The sequence below is a fragment of the Takifugu rubripes genome, chromosome 1 (genome assembly GCF_901000725.2).
Source record: "Takifugu rubripes chromosome 1, fTakRub1.2, whole genome shotgun sequence".
Taxonomy (NCBI): domain Eukaryota; kingdom Metazoa; phylum Chordata; class Actinopteri; order Tetraodontiformes; family Tetraodontidae; genus Takifugu; species Takifugu rubripes.
In genome coordinates, this window is record NC_042285.1 from 26,814,680 (window position 1) to 26,834,602 (window position 19,923).

General features: G+C 48.0%; 1 protein-coding gene across 5 annotated transcripts in view; it reads right to left on the bottom strand.

Moving 5' to 3' along the window:
• Positions 1 to 19,028, bottom strand: part of map4k4 (mitogen-activated protein kinase kinase kinase kinase 4) — a 37,050-nt gene extending 18,022 nt beyond the window's left edge. For 2 of the 5 annotated variants that reach the window (XM_029835073.1, XM_011613300.2), the window contains exons 1-3: positions 18,740 to 19,022; positions 18,415 to 18,480; positions 2,569 to 2,625 (exon numbers count right to left, since the gene is read on the bottom strand). In XM_029835073.1, coding sequence (XP_029690933.1) covers positions 2,569 to 2,625; positions 18,415 to 18,480; positions 18,740 to 18,796 — 180 coding nt within the window. In that variant the 5' untranslated portion in view covers positions 18,797 to 19,022. Of the gene's footprint in view, positions 1 to 2,568; positions 2,626 to 18,414; positions 18,481 to 18,739 lie in introns of all 5 variants that reach the window. The other 3 variants (XM_029835077.1, XM_029835071.1, XM_029835079.1) reach the window with 3 other exon arrangements.
• Between the last annotated feature and the right edge of the window lie 895 nt (positions 19,029 to 19,923).

Sequence of the window (19,923 nt, forward strand, 5' to 3'; positions counted from 1 at the left end):
ACAGAGCTCCAAATCACTCGCCAGTCTGTCTCAGCCTGCCTTTTCTAGGACTGAATGACTAGGACAGTGAAGGGAGAGGCGATTAAGCATTTTTATTGGCCATACTGGTGCTGGTTTCCTCTCTGTGGGAGGATCGGTCTGCCCTCGTCTGAGTCAACAGAATTACCTGCTTCAGATGTGGGTCAAGGGTTGGTCTCATTTCCATCTTAGCTTAGCCTCCAGCTCGGTGTGACCTCACACCAACGTCGCCATAATAGAGTCACGCCTATGGCGCCCATCCCTGACATTCCTCCTCCATCCCAGCAGCTCCACCTCTCTAAGGCACCTGATGCCCAAACACACCTCCAGGAATGTGTGTGTCACGCAGCAACAGAATATTAGAACCGTGCCAACTTTTGTCCATTTACTCCAGACCCTTTCCCAGGAATACAGCTAACTCCCCCCCACTGCCACCAATAGTGATTACAGCTTCCATGCCATAATTACAACACCTCGCTCTCTTTGTATCACTCTCCCTGAGCCACTCTGCTCCAAAGCAGGCCATAGTAAAGCTACTCATTATCGTTCCTTGGCAGGAAATGATCGGGAGACTCCGCGGCACTCCCGATGGAGCAACCGGAGCGAGCAGAAGAGCCAACCCCGGTCGGCCACCAGATGTGGGCATAATGGAAAATGGAAGCAGAGCAGGGGTGGACTCTGGTGTCCATGTGTGACAGAAGAGGTGGATGCATCCTGATGAGGAACCAAGAGTCTGGAAGGGAAAGGAAATGTTGCTGGGATCATCTCAAGTGTTGTGGCTACGATTAATAAAAAAGATCTCAATCTTCTGAAGAATAACAGCCACAAAAGCCGACAGTTTCTATAGAATAGTTGTAGTTTGGGGTTTGGAGTTTTATCTTAAGGGGAAAAGACTGGACAGTCTCAGGAGATGTTGGATTTATTTTCCAAGACAACGAGTCGAGGCCATTGTTTTCACACCTCCTGCTTTTTTTCACTTCCAAACCTCCCGAGTGGACGGGGAGCAGTGGGCCGCTGTGGGCGGTGAGACGCAGACTTGTTTATGAAGCGACATTCGGGGACGGAGAAACCACAGGGAAGAAAAAATGGTTAGCAAAGCAATTCAGTTAGGCAGGGAACCTAAAAGTGAGGACAGAAACATCTGCTGGGATTTCCTTCCCACTAATGGGGGTCAATTTCCTCTGGTAAAGCCCGCTGAATTACATCCAGTCAACATCGTCAGGGAGACACTGCAGGCAAAGTTGCTGCAACTCTTTTAGCTGTTATCTAGTTTGAGCATGACGGGAGACAACAGGGATGTAAAGCGAAAACACTCTGGAGAGAATAGAGAAACATCCCAGAGGTGCGGGAGGCTGGATGGGCGACCGCGGGCTGCCACTCCCATAATCCCACTGCACTTCAGATGAACCTTCTCTCAGCAGAAAAGGGACTTTCTTCTTGTTATCTAAGCTCGCTCTGCCCCGCTCTGCATCTGCTTAGATTTCAGGCCCCGACTTCCTGCCCTTCCATCTTATTCTCTCAACATCCTGAAACAGAAACGCGCGGAGAAAAGTGGGGAAACTTGGCTGGTGCAGACGTCTCCGAGGCCATTCCGGGCCGTCCAGCCTCCTGCTCACCAGAAATACCCCAAATCCAAACTCAAACTGCTGTGGCTCGAAAGGAAACAGGGTTTGTCCCTCAAAAGCACTGAAATAGAGGTTAAAGGTCACAACATGCGATCAGCAACATGGCGTGCGCCTGCAAAGGTCCGTGTGGAAGGTTTAAGCCTCGTGTGGACCAAAACTCCAGTTTAAATAAAGACCAGAGCCCCTTTAAAGACATTTTTTGTCATCTCACTGTCGTTTTAAGTGTTCCTGCTTCTCCCTCTGAGTCTCCACATCCCACTCTGTATATGGAACAGGAAGTGGAATGTGGGTCACGGCACACTGTTCCCGACACGAGATAAAGAGTGGACGTACAAAAACAGGAAAAGGGACGTGTCCAGGAGCGTTTTATGACGGGTATGAGAAGCCTTCCTGCACATGCCAGGAGACGGTCGTGTGTCATGTGCTTTTCCAACCCAAACTGGATCTGCTGTGTCATGACTTTAGGCAGACTAATGACACGGCTGCAGTTTTAAGCGGATATTTTTAGTTTTCCGGGACTTTAAGGTAAAATCCTTCCCGTTGATGATTTGTGAGGGCAGATATACGTGCGTATGTGAGATGCACCGTGAACTGTTGCTGAAGTATTAGCTAAAATCAGCAGGGTCCTGAAAGACAGACAGCACAATCTGGTCGCCCCAGATTAAAGGATTTTATGTGGCAGCCTTAATGAAATGCTCATTACTCTTTAAGGTGTCTGGGCAGCGAAGGAATATGGATCAAATCCCCAGAATTCTGTCATTAAGATCATTAGTTGGGACCAGAAAATGTAGCCATCAGTAGAGACGCACGCTGGACTAGACTGAAATGAAGATATCCATCAAATGGAGCACTTCCTGAACTAAAGCTTCCGTTTTACTTGAGGGTTTAAATCCTATAATGTGAAAACACGGTGGTGTTTACTGACCTCGGTGACGTCCATGACTTTGATGGCCGCCAGTTGTCCCGTTTTGACGTGTCGTCCCTGGTGAGAAGCAAAAAAAAGAGGAGATTAGAGAGCTGTAACTTTGCATTTCATCATAATGGAGGACGTCGAGGACTGTGGCCACAGAGGGTGGATTTTTCTTATTTCATTCTTTTTGAAAGAAGCAAGCCAGTAAACAATTTAAGAGCCTGTGTGTGGTCATAATCAAGATGTTCCAGAATATATGATTTGGCTCATAAAAAGCAAAAACCACATGTAGCACAAGTTCTTTGTCTCAAACAACGGTTTGGAAATTCACAGCCGATGGTCTGAAACAGAAAAAAGATGGAAACTATAAGAGATATGGGTAAAAAAAAGAATTAAATCATGCTGACTGAGCATCACAAGCCTGAGATCCAGTACACTTGTGCAAATAGATCCCATATTGAGTGCTTTAGCTTTAGCGCTAGATGAATATTACAATTTGTTTTGTCTCTTTCACACCTTAATATCAAGCTTTGTAATTAAGGTGCTTCGCTATTCTAAATTACATCAATATTGAGTCACTACATACTTTAAATTGAATGATAAAGTCCTGGTAGAGAAGGCAAAAACAGATTAGCTTGTTGGTTATCAATAGATAAAAATAGAATAATCTTTTAGCCACCGATTAAAAAGATCAATCTGATTCTGAAACCCTCCATCGACCTCTTGTGCCTCTTTTCCAGGAGTCTGAGGTTAATTTTGAACTCATTTCCCTGCACACGGATGCATAAATAAGGCATAAACACGGCTTCTTTCCTGGATGGATATCGTTTTTCAATATTGGAAACGTTCACAGGTGGAAGTTTAATATCCTGAAAAACAATCACAGCTTGAAAAATCCTAAAGTATAAAGTTTCTCTGCTAAAACAGGCGCGGAGCAGCAGACACGTTTACTCTGGATCCATGGCCCTTCACATCCAGTCAGCTCGCACCCTCCTGCAGCGCTGCAGGGTCAACACCACACACACACACACACACACACACACGTAGATGGTATTTAAATACTAACACACTCAAATCTACATCTGCTGCAGCTGCTGAGTCTGGACACAGAAACAGCATGTGGACCCTTTGGGCCCAACTAAGAATGAGCACTTCCACACGGGCCTGTTTTATTAATAATGATAATAATGTGCTATTAGATGAATGTGCTCTGTGTGTGTGTGTGTGTGCGTGCGCGCGCGCGCGCCGTGCGTGCGCGCGTGCGTGCGTGCGTGTGTAAACTGGAGCACTGTCTGGACAGTGACATCATGACATGTGTTGATAAATGTCTTACATCCGGACAAATCACAACTCTTCCACTTCCTGAAACCGAAAACAAGTGAGTTATAACTAGCGCACAACCTGAGTGTGTCTGTGTGTGTCTGAGTGTGTAAGGTGACCTCAAAATGCAGACTGTAATAATTACAGCACCCCCCCCCCCCCCCCCCCCCCCCCACACACACACACACACACACACAGCCTGCACACAACAGCTAAAAGATGACATCACCTTCTTTCCTTTGTCCAGAAACAAGATTCAGACAGAGTGAGTCCCCCACACACACAAGCACACACACACACACACACACACACACAAACACACACAAACACACACACACACATGACAGGACATCATTCATCTGTGGGGTTCCTTTCTGGTTCTCACCTCTCCTGACACTGAAGGTGGATGTTTCCAGACCAGGTTACTGGAATTTTGGGATGCAACGTGAGCTCCTCCTCAGGAGACCTTTCATGTCCACACAAAGAGACCATGAGCAGCAGTGGTGCTGCTATCGAGCGTGGGGCAGGTTAACACCTCCCAGCTGACTCTACACTACACACAGTTTAATTTTTGTGTCACCCGACTCCCTCCATTATCCGACTGCGGTGGGAAAACCTCAGCCTTCCGATAACGGGAGCGAGGGAGTGTTGCGTCTAAGACAGATGATAAAACCTTAAATTTGCCCTCTGGGGACAAAGACTCAGCCATGATGGACTGAACAAAGCCTGGAAAAAGCAGCTCCCAGACGGGGACGTTTGGCCTTGGCCTCCCCCAACACGTGGAAGGCCTGGAGGGGACAAGCGCTGAAACGTGCGCTGGTTTCACTGGAGTGCTCGCCGTTCCTCGCTTATGCCCTCGAGGCAAGCTGTGGCACCAACAGGGAACGGGGGCCCACCTGGGTTTCCGATTAAAGGAAACCAAGTTTCTCTGCAAGGTGGAGGGAAGCACCAACACGTCCGGTGCAGCCCAGACCCGACCGTCAGATAAGCTAACCTGCAGTGACCCTCGCCGTGATCTACTGCAACCTTCCATGGATTCATGGACTGCATGACAGGGGAGGGGACCAGGTATTGGGACAGTGCCTCCTGGTAATCAGTAAACAACCACAACTATACTGGTGACGTTACCAGCCCCAAATCATCGGTGGCATCCATCTTTGTGAGGACTGATATGTGTTTCCCAGCCTTTTAAGCTAATCCTCCCCACAGGCTTCATGCCTAAACTCTGACCACTGCCTTAATCTAAACCCAATTCTAACCCTCAATCGTCCCTTTGAAGTTGTGAGAGCACATCTGTGTGTGTGTGTGTGTGTGTGTGTGTGTGTGTGTGTGTGTGTTACAAGGGGCCCTTTATTGCCACTCACACACTTTCTGAGCTGCGGACACAGACAAGGAGCCAGGTGCAAGCTTTGGCACACACACTGAAGCGCACATCACGTGCACAGATACAAGCACACACCGAACACACTTCTTGTTCTAGCTGCTCTAAAAGAAAACCTGACCAGGGTTCAAACAAACCCAAAGTGTTCCCCGATGGGGATGTGTGCGGCGTGATCGGGTCCCTAATTTCATGGCGTTTTTCCACAGTTAACGTGTTAGCGTCCACACACACACACACACACACACACACACACACACCAACAGACACATTTACGAGGATCATGTGGCAGCTGAATTATTTTCCAATATCGGTTCTTGAAGAGCAGCTCTCAATAGTTTTAAGAACAGAAGTGAAGAGATGCTGATCCTGTTCTGTAGTTAAGCAGGCGCAGCGATGCAGAGCTGTTGTAATTAGATCTGGCCGTAGTAAGGTGGGGGTGACATTCTGGGAACCGGTTCAACTTTCCATCGTGTAATGTGCTGTCACTATTTTTAGGTTTTCGGGGAGGAATGACCACGGGTGAAATGGATACTGCTCATAACCAGGCTGACGACCCACAACACCGGAGCTTCCAAATGACTTCACGGAGCTCAAACTTCAAGCATTACCCCGATTCTTCTGGGATCCTCAACTAAATAAGATGCTGCTGGGGGAAGATGGCGAGGATGTGAATTAAGGACCGTGTGGGTGGGAAGGGGAATATTTCTCACCATTTACGCTGCAATTAGAGAAATGGAAACAGGACTACTACAGCTCGGATATTAAACTGGACGTGCAAGGGTTGATGCACGCTTCCTCCAGAGGGGAAGTGAGCATGAAATCAGCTGAATATCATTATTAGATGATGCAGCAGCTGAGAGGAAAAGGCTGTTAGTAGAGGTGTTGTGAACCACCAGCTACAGCTGCTACGAAGCAAAACTAAAAAGAGGAAACGGGAAAAGTCGTGAGAATCATTTGTTGGGTTTATGAGCAGAGTGACACCAGAGTTAAACATCGTGAATAACAGAGCATCTGTTTTTATCTCTCTTGGCTCGGTGTCTCCTGCAGCTCCCAGTGACCCACAACTCCCCCACACGCCGTCCTTCTGCCTGGGTGAACAGGAACTCTTGAGTGTTCAGATCCAGCACAGAACACGAGTTCAGCTGATTCTCAGTATTTATAGCTGCTTCTGTCAAACCACGTAATCAATGGACGGTCTGGCTCACACTCGCTACTCTCATCCTCCTGCTTATCTGCTGGAAATATTCATTTCCTTCCGTTTAGTTTTAAATGCTCCCCCCCTGGGCTCCCACTTACTAATTTCCCAAAAATTTGTACTAAAGTAAATAAAGTAGGCGTTTCTGAAACAAGGCCGAATAATCCACAGGAGTCCAAAGCTGCTTAAATTCAACCTGCAAACAAGAGCTTGAATTAGAACAGAGCCCGCACTAACTTAATTAGCATGTTAGCTAGAGTTCATTTGTGTGTGTGTGTGTGTGTGCGTGTGCGTGTGTGATATCATTACATGCCAGAGCAATTAATAATCATGTGTGTGTGCGTGCGGTCGGCCATGTCGGACAAGGCTCATTTTGATGGCGCACGTGTGCTCTTCAGATCAGCTGTGCGCCGCCAACACGGCCCGTGGCCTACTTTTCTCTAGTCACTGACGCAACACAGGCAGCAGCACAACAGAGCGTTGAGAGCTGGAGCAGCTCCACAGGCTCAGAGAAGAACTGGGTGAATAATGCTGCTGGTAACGTACTGCCAATGAGTCAGATGATCAGCAGACACAAAACCGGCTCTCGACTGATCTTTGAAGCGTTTAAAAAAAAAAAGTAGCACAAGCAAGACAACCGTGTAGAAACAAGCCACTCTGAAGGCAAACAGGCTTTATTTTAAAAAGCTCCACATGTGTCTTCAAGGTTGGCAAAATAATGCAAAGGCCCCTCTGGGAGCAATGCTCTATAATGCATCACCATGGAAACGGAGCAAACTGTGACAAGGTAACGGAGTTTAAAATGGGGCAGAGGTCAGAAGAGTGCACGGGGGAAGGTGTATTTGCTGGGATATCAGCACGTGTTTTACAAGGATCAGGCGGCTACAGTGTGAACGGTGCTAACTTTACACAGTTGGCACATTGTTTTACATTGTTTGGTTTTCTAAAAGGCAATTTAAAAAGAAAAATATGTGGGCTGCTTAAGGTAAAGCATTTCCTGCTAAGAAAACCCACATTTTAGCTCAGTAATCAAATCAAATAAAAACAAGCACCGTAAAACCCACGAGAATGAGTTGGTTACCTTAAAATCCTTGAATATGACCAGTCATTTTATGTTTACCAGCTTTAATCGGGAAATGGGGGTTTATTTGATGCATTCACCTGCTTTTATGAACTTAACTACGGACTGGAACAGCATTTAAATGAGTAATTCTAGAGCCAGTGCCAAACAAACGCTGGTTCCATTGGCCCTCTGACAGATGCTGAGTAGGTGTTGCAGTGTGCAGTGGGCTGAAAAGCCTGGCAGATAAACAGAACCCTCTGAACCTTAGAGCGGAAGGAAGAGGGGCAGGAAGGCAGAAGGGAGGGGACCTTCAAAGACTGAGAAAACTGCAAGTCTTTCAAGAGAAGGAGCCAAACAAGATGATGGCTCTCATCTGTCGTTCGTGGGGTTAGGTCTCCACAAATCACGCTCGGCCTCTGTGCAGGCAGGAAGTTACAGGAGGAAAGTCACAGGAAGTGGTTGGACCTGGGTGTGACGCGGACCTTTTCAGATGTCTGATCTGATGCTTGTTGGCGATATGTGCCAGGCTGGCCCCCGTTGCTGGGAAACGTCCAAACCACTGGAACAAGCGGCATCTTTATCACTCCTTCAAAGCCTCCCAGAGCAATGAGGGGATCCGGATGGTTGTAGGGGAGGCTTTGTGTAAATATAGGCTCCAGCACCGGCAGAGCCAGGTCTGAAGGAGGTTTCACATTCATGACAGGCTGTAATAAAAGAAAGTGGTTCTTTTTCCCCTGGGTACTGAGGAAGGGTGAGGCACGCCTAATTAGGAGGGAGATGTTTTAACCGCCAGTGAAAACACACAGCTGAAAAAAAGAGAAAAGCAGGATGGGAGGCGGGAGAGGGGAAACTGAAGACGGAGGGGTTTTGTAACACCAGGATCTCTTTGGTGAGGGATCCTCCGCCGCTCCGCTCACCACGTTTCAGCAGCGGCCATCGAAAGAATGCAAGAGAAGACAGAAAATAGCATGAAGCTGCAGAGATGACGACGATCTATCAAGGGCGGGAGGCAAAGATGGCAGGTAGGAGGCTCTGCCGGCGTTGCTGGAGCACCCTGGCAACAGGTTTCCCCAGTAAAGACGTCAAACCGGAAGATAAACCGCAGTGACAGATGGATGAATATGGAAAAGGTCACTCTTTCATTCAGATTTCACTCCTTTAAGGCATCAACAGAGACCCAATGAATAAAACAAGTGTGTGGCCGTCCTGCCGCCACATGGAGCACAGAGGTTGGGAGCTGGGGCAGAGCAAACAGGTGACGACTGCAGGAACGTCGTCACATTTACGCACATGTTGAATCAGCATCCAGAGAGAGATTAGCCCGAATGGTTGCTCATCTCAGGGTGCAAGTGAGGATTTGGTTCACTGAGCCTCTCGCTGACAACAGATTATATTTGTTAGTGCAGGCTGACATCTTTAGGAGCCTTTTTTAAACCTTATTATCAGGCACGTTTTAAGAGCAAGCGCTGGTTTTGGTCGTGTTTGGACATTATTAGCCAGGTTAGACCGAAAGGGCAGGTGGTCCACATGGCCGATGCTGCGCAGCATCCGTGGAGGGAGCCAAGCGCCCCCCCCCCCCCCCCCCCCCCATCATGATTAATTCTGCCGGTCGTGTCCGGTTCCAGAGGATTAACAGAACCAACTGCCCTGTCAGAATAGACAGAACTGGGATTTGTTTTGAAGAAGAAGGCCAGAAGATGTTTGTCATGCTCCCGTGCCAGCCATCACCACAGGTCGCCACACAGACGCCCAAGATCACATATAATTTTCCTCTTGAAATTCCCGACATACAAAGAAGCAGAGAAAAAAAAAAACAGTCTGGAATAAACCGAATGCTGCTGATGAAATAAACTAATTACGATGCTCGGTTTTGGGTAAATGGACTTGCTGTTCAGTTCTGTCCATCTGAACCATAATGGACGCTCGTGCTACCACATTTTAGCTTTGGCTGGAAAAACCTTGAAATTGGAACCTTGCGATGATGAGCCAAGCTGAAACGAAATTCCACGGCACGAGACAAGAGCAGCCCAGTGGTGCAGAAGAAAATGCCCTTGTGTTCTCCAGCGCACAGAGCTGCGGGATTACCAGGCATAAGAAGTGATTCCAGAAAAGCCCCAAATCAACAGGAGCTGCAAAGATCCGCTGCTCGCTGCCGGGCGGCGCTGCCGAGGGAGACGAGCTGCTAGCAAGGCTGCTGTAATCAGGCATGGAGGATTCATTTTCCCCCAAATTATTCTGGCATTTTGTGGGTAGAATCGACCTTTATTTACATGGGGATGAAATAATCTTCTTGGAATTGCAACGTTCTTCGGGAATTCTGTGAGAAATCCCCGCTGCCTGACAAAAGCCGCTGGTTTTTTTCATCATAAAAACATGCCAACGCACTGATTCGCACCCGTCATTGTGCTCCGGCCGTTCCAAAACTTTCCTTTGGCAGCTCTTGTTTTTAGGTGACTCGGTGTTCCGAGGATTGGACTGCCTGAATCACCCACTGACCTGGATTCAGCTCCACCCAGCCTCTTCCTTCTGTCAACACGCTGTAAAAAGGCCATTCAGCTGGTACAGCGAGACAGCGTGTGAGCGGCAACAGTGAGGGGAAGCGGGCTATTTTAGATGTGCAACAAGCTGCATTCGTTAATCCCCACAAACAGGCTGTCATTTCTCTCTCGTTCTCCTTTCTCATTATTTCTGCTGACCACCCACCACTCACATTTCAGACGTGAAGCCAGTCAAGCAGGCCGTGATGTGCCACGCGGCGACGGCCGCCCCTCCTCCTCCTCAACATACTGACCCATAACTCGGCTCTGCTGCTGCTATAAATAGACAGAGATTTAACCTACAACCAGAGAAGGAGGGAGGGAATGAAAGGGCAGAGCGTGCAGATAAAGAGGGCAAAGACAACACAGGTCTCTTAAAAGCTCCCCTCCGCTAGCACTGATGGCCAGTATCGATCTGATCCATCAGGGGTGACAGTTTTCCCCACACGTGACAACAACGCCACATGCACGCGTGTCCTCCAGACATGTTAGTCACAGAGGGAGGTTAGCGGCTCACTGGACCGTCGACTTTGGGCAGATGTTGTGAAAGGACGGGGCTGAAAAAAAGTCCAAAACGGACAACGAGCTGAGGACAGAGACGCACCAAGGTTATGCTGTTTAACAAACCACCTTTTCAAAAAGTGAGGGGGGGATGAAGAAGGGATGCAGAGATGCAGGGAATTGTCGAGGATTTGCATGAGGTTTTCATCATCCGCCTCGCCGTTTAGCTTCAGACATGTCGTCACCCACGATGGTCACGCCTCAGCACGCTGCACAGCGACACACAAGGACGTCCTGATGGTAGCAATATTAACATGCTATGTTAAACTATCCTGTGAGCCACTGGCTGGAGCTAATCTGCTCCCTTTGAGCTTAATATTTAAACACATTAAAAGATATGTATTAAAAAACATGAGGAAATTAACTCTTTATGGAATCGACCTATCAAGCAATACTGTGCTTTAATGCACATTGCTGACATCAAAATGATTATTTTAGACTGAAAAAGAACAAACAAAAGCTTTATCGGAGATACGCTGGGCAATATAAAGAAGAACTCTACCAAGACGGGGGCAGAGTTATTCCTAGAGGGGAAAACTGGTTCCATCCCTTAGCATTTACTGCTCATGTGACTCCGTGTCTGTCACCAGTAAACTGGGTTAAAGCAGTTTACTCAAGACTGCCCTGAAGAAACAAAGATATGTTTAAGATTTGAGAAAAGCACATGAGTAAATGGAAAACTCCAAATAGTATCAACAACGTCCAGTTAATTGATATGTTATAGAGACATGTGTTACATATCATGTAAAAGGAGGAACGTAAGGATGGTAAGTTGTTAAATATCTTACACACACACACTCACACACACCCTCAGTTTCCCACAGACATGCCCAAACATGTTCTCAAGGCTGTTTCCACCAGATTTAGGTAGGAAATGATCAGGTACGGATGAGGTGTTGCTGCCCTACACCTTCAACCACTTTCTCAAACAGCCAGAGACTCTAAACAATGAGGTTTCCAACGGTGACGCAGACGTTACTCGAAAGAATAAAACTGTTAAAAGTTACGCAACGCTGCAATAAAGCAAGACAGAAATCGACCTCGTGTTAATAAATTAAGCTAATGTGGTGGACTGTTGAGCAGTTCAGTCTCCACGGTAACCTCCATGGTGTGACGGAGGGGTGGGGGTCTCACAGGGAGAACAGCAGTAGGCGTGCACGGAGCCGACCCTCCAGCAACCCGTGGACCAGCTGCCATCAGCCTGCTCAAAGGCAGCTAGGCAGCAGGCATCTGACAGCCTTGACAAATAAAAACACGTGGAAAGAAGAAAAAAAAAACAAAGCAGTGGCCTCCTCACAGACTGTGGCTGTCACTATAGCAACAGGAGTGGAGATGGCTGTGGCATGAGTGTTAACCTTTAGCGAGCACGGCCGGCTTCAAACAGACAACAACAGATTAACAACTAAGATGCATCAGGTAGGAAAACAGGGAAGCTTTGTGGTGTCACATGACTGTGCCGCTGTGACGCTTCAGCCCGACTGAATTCACCTGAAACAGCAGATATTGCACCAAAACTGCTTAGAAACGGGCACCTGGGGGGGGGGTGTCACCTTCCGAAAAAGTGTCTTCAAACTGAATCAACGCATTCACAAACACACACGGGTCCCCCTGGAACGAACCGCCCCGACCACGCTAGCAACAACATCCGAGGGGCGCTCGATTTCCTGCACCCGCGTGGCAACACAAACGGTCTCAGAGCCGTGGCAACGGCGCCTGTGTTCAGCCAACTTCATCGCGGGTCAACAAAGATGTTCTCTCCACTACCGCAGGTCGTCACTCCGGGCAAACGACTCGCTCCCCACATAGTTTGGCTTTTATACTACCGCTCACTGGCGGCTACAGTTAGCGTGTGTTTTCAGACCTTTCAGTAGTTGGAAGTTTGCACAGGTTCTGCCCGGCTACAGGAGGAAGCCCTGAGAAACTCCAGCCCAATTGGAGGCCTGGATTCCGGTCAGCTGGCGCCGACTCACCCCGGCGGCCCAATCGCACGGCCCGCTCTGCAGTCAGGTGACGGTTCAGACTGACTCACGGTGTTTTGAAGCAGACGAAAACAAAAGCTAATGAGGCCGTCGGTCGTCCCTGCCAGCTGTCCCAATGTGTGCAGCTCTGAAAGGAGCTACGGAGCTCCAGGAAAGAAAACAGGATTTATCTCATAACAGCAACAAGTGCATGTGCGTGCATGAGACTTTGAGCCATTAAAAGGGTAATTAGTGTAAAGAAAACATTACATTCTGCCTTTATTTGTCCTTTAGCTAAATAACCCTGTTAAAAACATAATACACAGTAGCTGTGATGACTACTGGGGCCACTGTTGATCCTCTTGGACCTGAATGTAAAATCCTGGATTGATTGTAGCCAATGACAGGACAAACGCTTCTATAGTAACGCAAGATGACAGCGACACCACCACAGAGCCGTGCAGTCTGCGGTGTGGTGAGGTTGGAGGCTAGCTGCTGGAGTTTTACACAGATAAATGTTTCCACTGGTCCGGTGGGTACGGCTGAACGTCCGCACAAGCCTCAGATTCTGCGGATCTTTCGCCCGTGTTCTGGTGCACTTTAGACCTTTGGCTCCTCCGTGGAGGAAATGACGACGACTCCACGTGACATCTGCATGTTTTAATCACATGTCCTGCAGAGCGGAGCTAAGCCGGCCGGGTTTAGAGCTTCAAACTACCCCATTTACCCCCCATTTACTGTTACTTCATTATGGGAAGTAACGGCGCTTCCTCACAGACAGATAATAAAAACGAATCAGATGCTGCATGTGTTTGACCACACACCTTTACCCAAAGGTTACATATCCAACCAGAACCAAGCTGGGCTTCACCCCGGACAACCTGCACCCTCCTCACCCCAAAGCAGATTTGCTCATCTCCAGATGGCCTCCCCCCCCCCCACTTGTCCACCATGAACACCAGTAAACCACAGAAGCTCAGACAGGCCAACTGTCATTAAGAGGCTGCAGCAGACGCTAAGAGTGCCAGTGTGTGAGTGTGTGTGTGTGTGTGTGAGTGTGTGAGTGTGTGTGCGTGCCGAGAGGTTTTTCATAAGCCAATCTGAGGGACGCTGGGTTGTGCCTTCGTCTGCAGGACAGTTAGTCCGTATTTAGTTCGAATCAAAGCCGCAATTTATCCAGATTCACTCAAAAGACGCTCGGCCAAAACTCTAACTGTCTAAATCCTTAAAGACACAGCTCCTTCCCTGGCTGTTATTAAATCATCTCATTTATTAAGTTCTTGGCCAATGGAGGGCCAGTAAGTCTGATTCGTCTATTAATACATTTAAACAAGAACCTTTGTCTTTTGCATATTGTATATTTTGGAAAGGCTTAAACTTAAGACATGTCAAAATGTAAAAGTTAAACCAGCCGAGCTCCAGAAGTAACCACAGGCTGTGAACTTTAGTTTGTCTTCCAAACCAGACCGTTTAATTGTCATTATATAGTAAAACAGTTTGTGTAACCACGCGTTTGCTCCAGGAAGTCCAACGTCTGGCCACGCCCACATTCCAAGCACATGTGCACAGGCGGCGGCCATTTTGGCTCCTAACAGAGAAGCTTTTCACTGTTTTTTTTAAATCAGGCAGAAGCAGGTCACAGATAAGAGAATGAAGGGACCGTTGGATCCATGCTCACTCCTACCAACAGAAATCAATACGGTCGGAGCTCAAAGGAAAAACAGGCAGGAAACCTGGCGGAAATCTCTGGAAAAGGTGGCCGGTGATTTGGAAATATTGTTGTTCTGTATCCATTTGAACAAACCCTTTCTCAGCCCATTTCCTGACCATTTTTATCCCGGTTGACAATGCGACTCGAGTGTTCTGGAGCATTAACAAACACCTGCCTTTGTCTAAAAACCCCACAGTAATGTAATATTAGCTCCTGTGTTCCTACCAACGTAGCAAATCAGGGGCATCACTATGGTTGGTTTTTTTGTTTGATGTCTTGGTTCTGCAAAACATGGAAAGAAACATGCAAGGGATCCTACACTTTTGTGGCTTTCATGCACACAGAACAGTGCAGTCAATGCAAAGTCGACACAATAAGCATCAAAGGAACGTGACCCAGATACAGCCTGAGCCGCTGTCTTATTTTTAGCTTAGCTGTAGCTAGCAGCCAGAGCTGACGACTGCTAACAGACTCATTTAAACGATTACAAAAAAAAATAAAAAAATAAAAATCCAAAATATGTGTCTTTAGTAGCATTTTAGATGTGTCCATTAAGCTGGAGCAGCTTAAGTCACAGTCCGAAGGTTCTGGTTCAACTCCCAGCCATCACTGCTTGGTGGGGATAGGTGAGGGATGGGGGGGGGGGGGGGTTCGTCATCTTTCAGTATCAATCTGATACATAATTATTACCTCTGTAATTAAATATTTACACTTTACCATGATTTTCATGTCTCAATCCAGTAATTATTATTTTAATGCAGCCGTCGCCATGGCAACAAGACCAGACAAACCAGTCGACAGCAGCACGTGTCGGAAACTTTTATCCATTAACATGACGATGACGAGGGAAGTCTGAGTGCACGAGGCGTGGCGTTGCAACAATCACAACTTCCCTGCTGCGGCTCACTTCAGGTTGTTGTGGAGCTTCTACTTCTGCTCCGGTGGAAAGGTCGCCGTTGTAGTTCCGCCTGCGCTGCGAAAGGTCGCAGCCGACAAGGCGACCGTTCCAGGAGGCCGGTGAGCCGCCGAGGCACGAGCCAGCTCCTCCTGACTGCTGCAGGTCTGCTGCATATGGTCGTCCTGGTCCACCTCTCCGGTCCAGCAGAAGTGTTTTAGCCTCCTTAGCGAAGGAATAATCACTTCTGTCGTGCATGACCACAGATGCCGAGGCCTCAGCTGTGGCGCGTCCGGTCGTCTAAATTCTGGGGCGCGTTTCCTTTGAAGAGAGCCGTGGTGCTGGTGCTCGACCAGCTGATGACAGGCTGCCGGTGGACGGCCACACCCTGCTTCTGTCTTCAGAACCGGCAGCGAACCGGCAGCGACGCAGCCGATTGTCCAACTCTGGTTAACTCTGAATAACCTGGAGCCTCAAATCACTGATTTGTCAGTGCGGCGAATGTCGCCGTCTTTATGCTGCAACGTTTCTGATGATTTATCGACCACGAAAGATGAGTCGACATCCCACAATCAGCCACGTTGATCAGCAGATGTCAGCCTACGTCTGAGGCTTCTGCAGCGATTCCGTGAATGTTTGACGGGAAGCGGAGCATCAGAAATGCCGCGGCTGGTTTCTAATTTAGCCATCGCAGCACAGCCAGTGGTTTCTCCTCGCTGCACCGACGCCTTCAGCTGTTCCGCTCCTTCCTCACCAACGCAGAGGGACCCCGACTTCACATTTCCAACATTAAAAAGCTAAAAGTTCTGTGTGCGACCTGTGTGTGCGTCAGTTTCTCTATAAAAAGTCTATAAGATAGCAGCAAAAGTGTTTAACTCAGAAAGGGTTAAACCATTTCCTCTGACGGGGGGATTCCCAGCCCCAAATCAGTGTGGTCTTACCCCCAGAGGTTAAAATTTCCTTCTGAGGCTTTTTTTGGACCCTGTTTTTTCCCTTTTACCTCCTCGTGTTTACATCAAACACGAACTTTGATGCGTTGCTCGCCATCTTTTCTTCTTTCTGAATGTCACCACTACATCCGGACATTTCAGCCTCCTTTTGCTCTTCTTCGAAGCTGCATTAATTCTAAACATCGCATGTATCTTCATTCGGGATCGTACGTGGAAAACATTAAAGTCTAAAGCTCCATCACACGAAGGGACCACTTGGGTAATTAAAGGGTGCGTGCTGCTCCACCATTTCCTCGCTTTTTAACCACTCCTTTCCTTTAAGTTTCCATCCCAACAGCTGATTTCTACCCACATGGCTGCAATAAACACACACGTCGCTGCTCCGAGGTCCGAATCGGACGATGAACTTGTGAGACGTGACGCGACGTTCAACAATGCGCACGTTTGCCGCAGCGATCGAGGTGAATAAACTCTTCCTCAGACTCCGTTTCACAGTCATAAATGGCGTCCGAAATGTTATTTATGACTTCCTGACGCACACATGCTCTGCACGTGCCAAAGTATCATTAAAGCAACGAGGATTCAAACGCACGTCGGCGTGTCATCTGCTCACATCTGCACACATCTGCGCACACGCCACAACGTGGCTACACAAGTGCACATGCACTAGCAGGAACGTAGCGCTCAATCATGCCCAAAAGGTTTTTAAACAGTGTTCTTTTCGGTATTTGGATGCCTCGTGAGCGAAGCTGGTCAGAAATGTCCGCGCCACAGTGGAAGACTGATAAGGAGGGCAACGGCAGCAGGAGTAATAAACCCACGCCAGAGGGCGGAGCCGGCTCATCGGCGAAGTTGGCACATTTAGAACAACCGCTGGTTCAGAAAAGAGCTCAGAGTTCCGAGAGGTGAACAGTTGGTCTACGTGCCGTCCAGATTCAGGAGAGTGTGTCGCAAGGTCCCGTCACCGTTGACGAGTGTGTATCTGCGTTTGGGGAAAGTGCTGATACAGGCCGGAAACTTTCTCACGGGAAACACGGATTACTGCAAAACGATCCGTCACGGAGGCTAAATTAACGCAATTTAACACATCATCATTGTAACATTTCAACTATGAAAGGAGCCAAATCAAACTAATTCTGTGAGCGAGTTAGTGCTGCTGCCATCAGCAGCTGCTGCCAGATGCTTTATCTCTTCTTCGGTCTTCCAGACCAGACCAGTCGCTTTTGGGAAAATAAAACTGCCTTGTCAGCACTATTCCTTCACATTTCTACGTGACTTTACAATTTAATGTACATAAATGCCAAAAACAAGCTGTGCCAAAGAGAAAGAGGAGCTGATATATTTCTGATCCGTTTTCTGCTCAAAATCTACGCTTTTCCAGACACGAGCAAAGTTAACTCGCAGTTTGAGGCCTGCAGGTTTTCAAATATTGCGGCTCCTCGAAGGGAAGCAGCCTCCTGTATCACGTAATATTCATAAGCAATAATCCCGATCAAACATTTCTCCTGGGGAGGCGCCAGGTTGGGATATGTAAAACTGTGGGAAAGCACACAGAAGCAGTCTGAATGAGCCTCCTTCAGAAACAAAATGTGCTTTTCCTCTGAGAAAAAGGCCTGACTTTTCATATTAAAAATCTCTCTGCGCGCTCGATGTGGTGCTGCTGTCACCGCGTCTCATTTCTGCCAGGCAACAGCAGGATGGTGTAGCTGCTCACACCAGCGGTGGTGAAAAACCAGAGCTGCAGGAGCACCAGGTCTCCCTCAAATGCTTTTTCCACATTGTGTCTGTGTGGGTGTGATGGGATGGACAGGCCCATCCCCATTAATGCAGTGAAGAGTCACTCCAGCAAAAAGGCCTGCTGGGCAATGTTGTGCACAACTGCGCAATGAAACACCGCCCACCCAATGGCGCACGAGTCGGTCAGCGTGGTAAAGGCTGTCATGCACGGATGGGTTTGGCCTGGTCAGTGCAATGCAAAGCGTGCAGTATGCACAGAATATCTGAGATGGGTGTGGACGGGAGAAGATGAAGGAGGGAGCTGCTCTGGACCAAAATAGGTGAACTGGGATGATGTGGGCATCGCTAAAATGAGTGGATGTGAAGCAAAGGGCTAAACCAGAGGTAATCTAGGCCAAGCACAAGCGGTGCGAAGTGAAGGGAGGCCGTGCTCTGATATGTGTTGAAAAGACGTCCGGAAGAACACAAATAATGTCGTTTGCGTCCCATTTTCCACCTCTTCGTGCTCACATCTTAAGCTCTGACACACAAACAGATGGAGGCTCCCACCAACCTTGTACACTTGTCCATAGGTGCCATTTCCGACCACTTCCACCAATTCGAAAATCCCGGCTGGATCCTGGATTATAGAGCACAAAACAAACCTTTAATAAAGGGGATATTTATTGATCCACACTAGCCTTTATGATCGGGTGCGTTCGATGTAGCAGCCGGCATCGCCCGGTTCGCTGGCCTCCCAATCCATTTGATATTAGACAAAGAAAATCACCATAGGGCTGTGTCAACAACAGCACTGCCTACAGCAGTGTTTACCTTTAATTTGTGCGTATGAACAAATCATAAAATGCGCTCCGAAAACGCCTATGTGCCAGACTCACCCGCAGGGATGCCAGGTCTATATCCCCAAGACTTTTAGCCGGAGAGTCGTTCGCCATTTTCGCAAAAACCGGTGTAATTGTCAGAATAACAGCGTGTTTTAATCTCCTTTGGTGGACTACGGGTGTGTCATCCTCGTGTGGTTTGTTCAGTGATCCCGCCGGAAGTGTTTTCTATCCAAAACGCGTTATTCCTTCTTTTTAATCACGAACAGACGCTCCTCCGCCGCTGCAACATACCGACAATTGCCGGAGCAGGAACCCTGCTAATGCTAATGCTAATGCTCGCTCGCGCTCTCTCTCTCTCTCTCTCTCTCTCTCGCGCTCTTAGACCACGCCCATTCGCATTCATCCAGGGACTGCTCGAGCGTTTTTAGGGCCCACAGCAAAAAAGATGGGGGGGGGGGGGGGGTGAATAATATTTATTTAAACTCAATAACACCACTTAAACTGTACATGGGTGTTGATTAAGCACTATAAGCATTTAACTGGGTGACAACATAGCAACACCGAGGCGTCGACGCTTGCAAAAATCACATAAAATGAGGTAAAGTCAGATTTGCTTGAATTCCAGTCTCTTGAATTCACATTGACATCTGGTGGCCAATGTCAGGAGGGGCGCTGGACCGAGTGGTGATTGTTGTGGACCTCCTCTCTGGGAGTGAGATGAGGGGAATCACGTCCAGGTCTTTACCCATTTAACAACTAACCATTTACACCTCCCTACTCTGGCCTCTCCATGATCAGTAGGACTCCATCGTCCAGGTTGGTCCATGCTAATGGTGACTAGTGGGACACAGTGGATCTCACCGTTTATCGCCTGAAGAGAGGAACACGACATGCTCGTCTGTGGTTTACTGCTGGTCGTCAATCAAAAAGTAACAGCTAAGTTCAACAGCTGATGGTAGGATCAAAGTTAGCCTTACTGACTGGTATTTGACCAAGGCTTTATTGATGTGCTTACAGCACAAATGATCCTGCTGTGCCCCCACCCAAAAGGCCCCGAACTCCTCCTGTGACAGAGATCTGCTTTCACCTTTGGATTATAACCAGACCATGGGTCCAATTTTGAAAAAAACCTCCTGTGGTAATCTAGCATCAACTGGTGAATCAAATACGCGATATTACTCTAACTCCTGCTGTTTTCCTTCGCTGCTGTATCGCTTCCACCCCTCTTATCTTCTCTC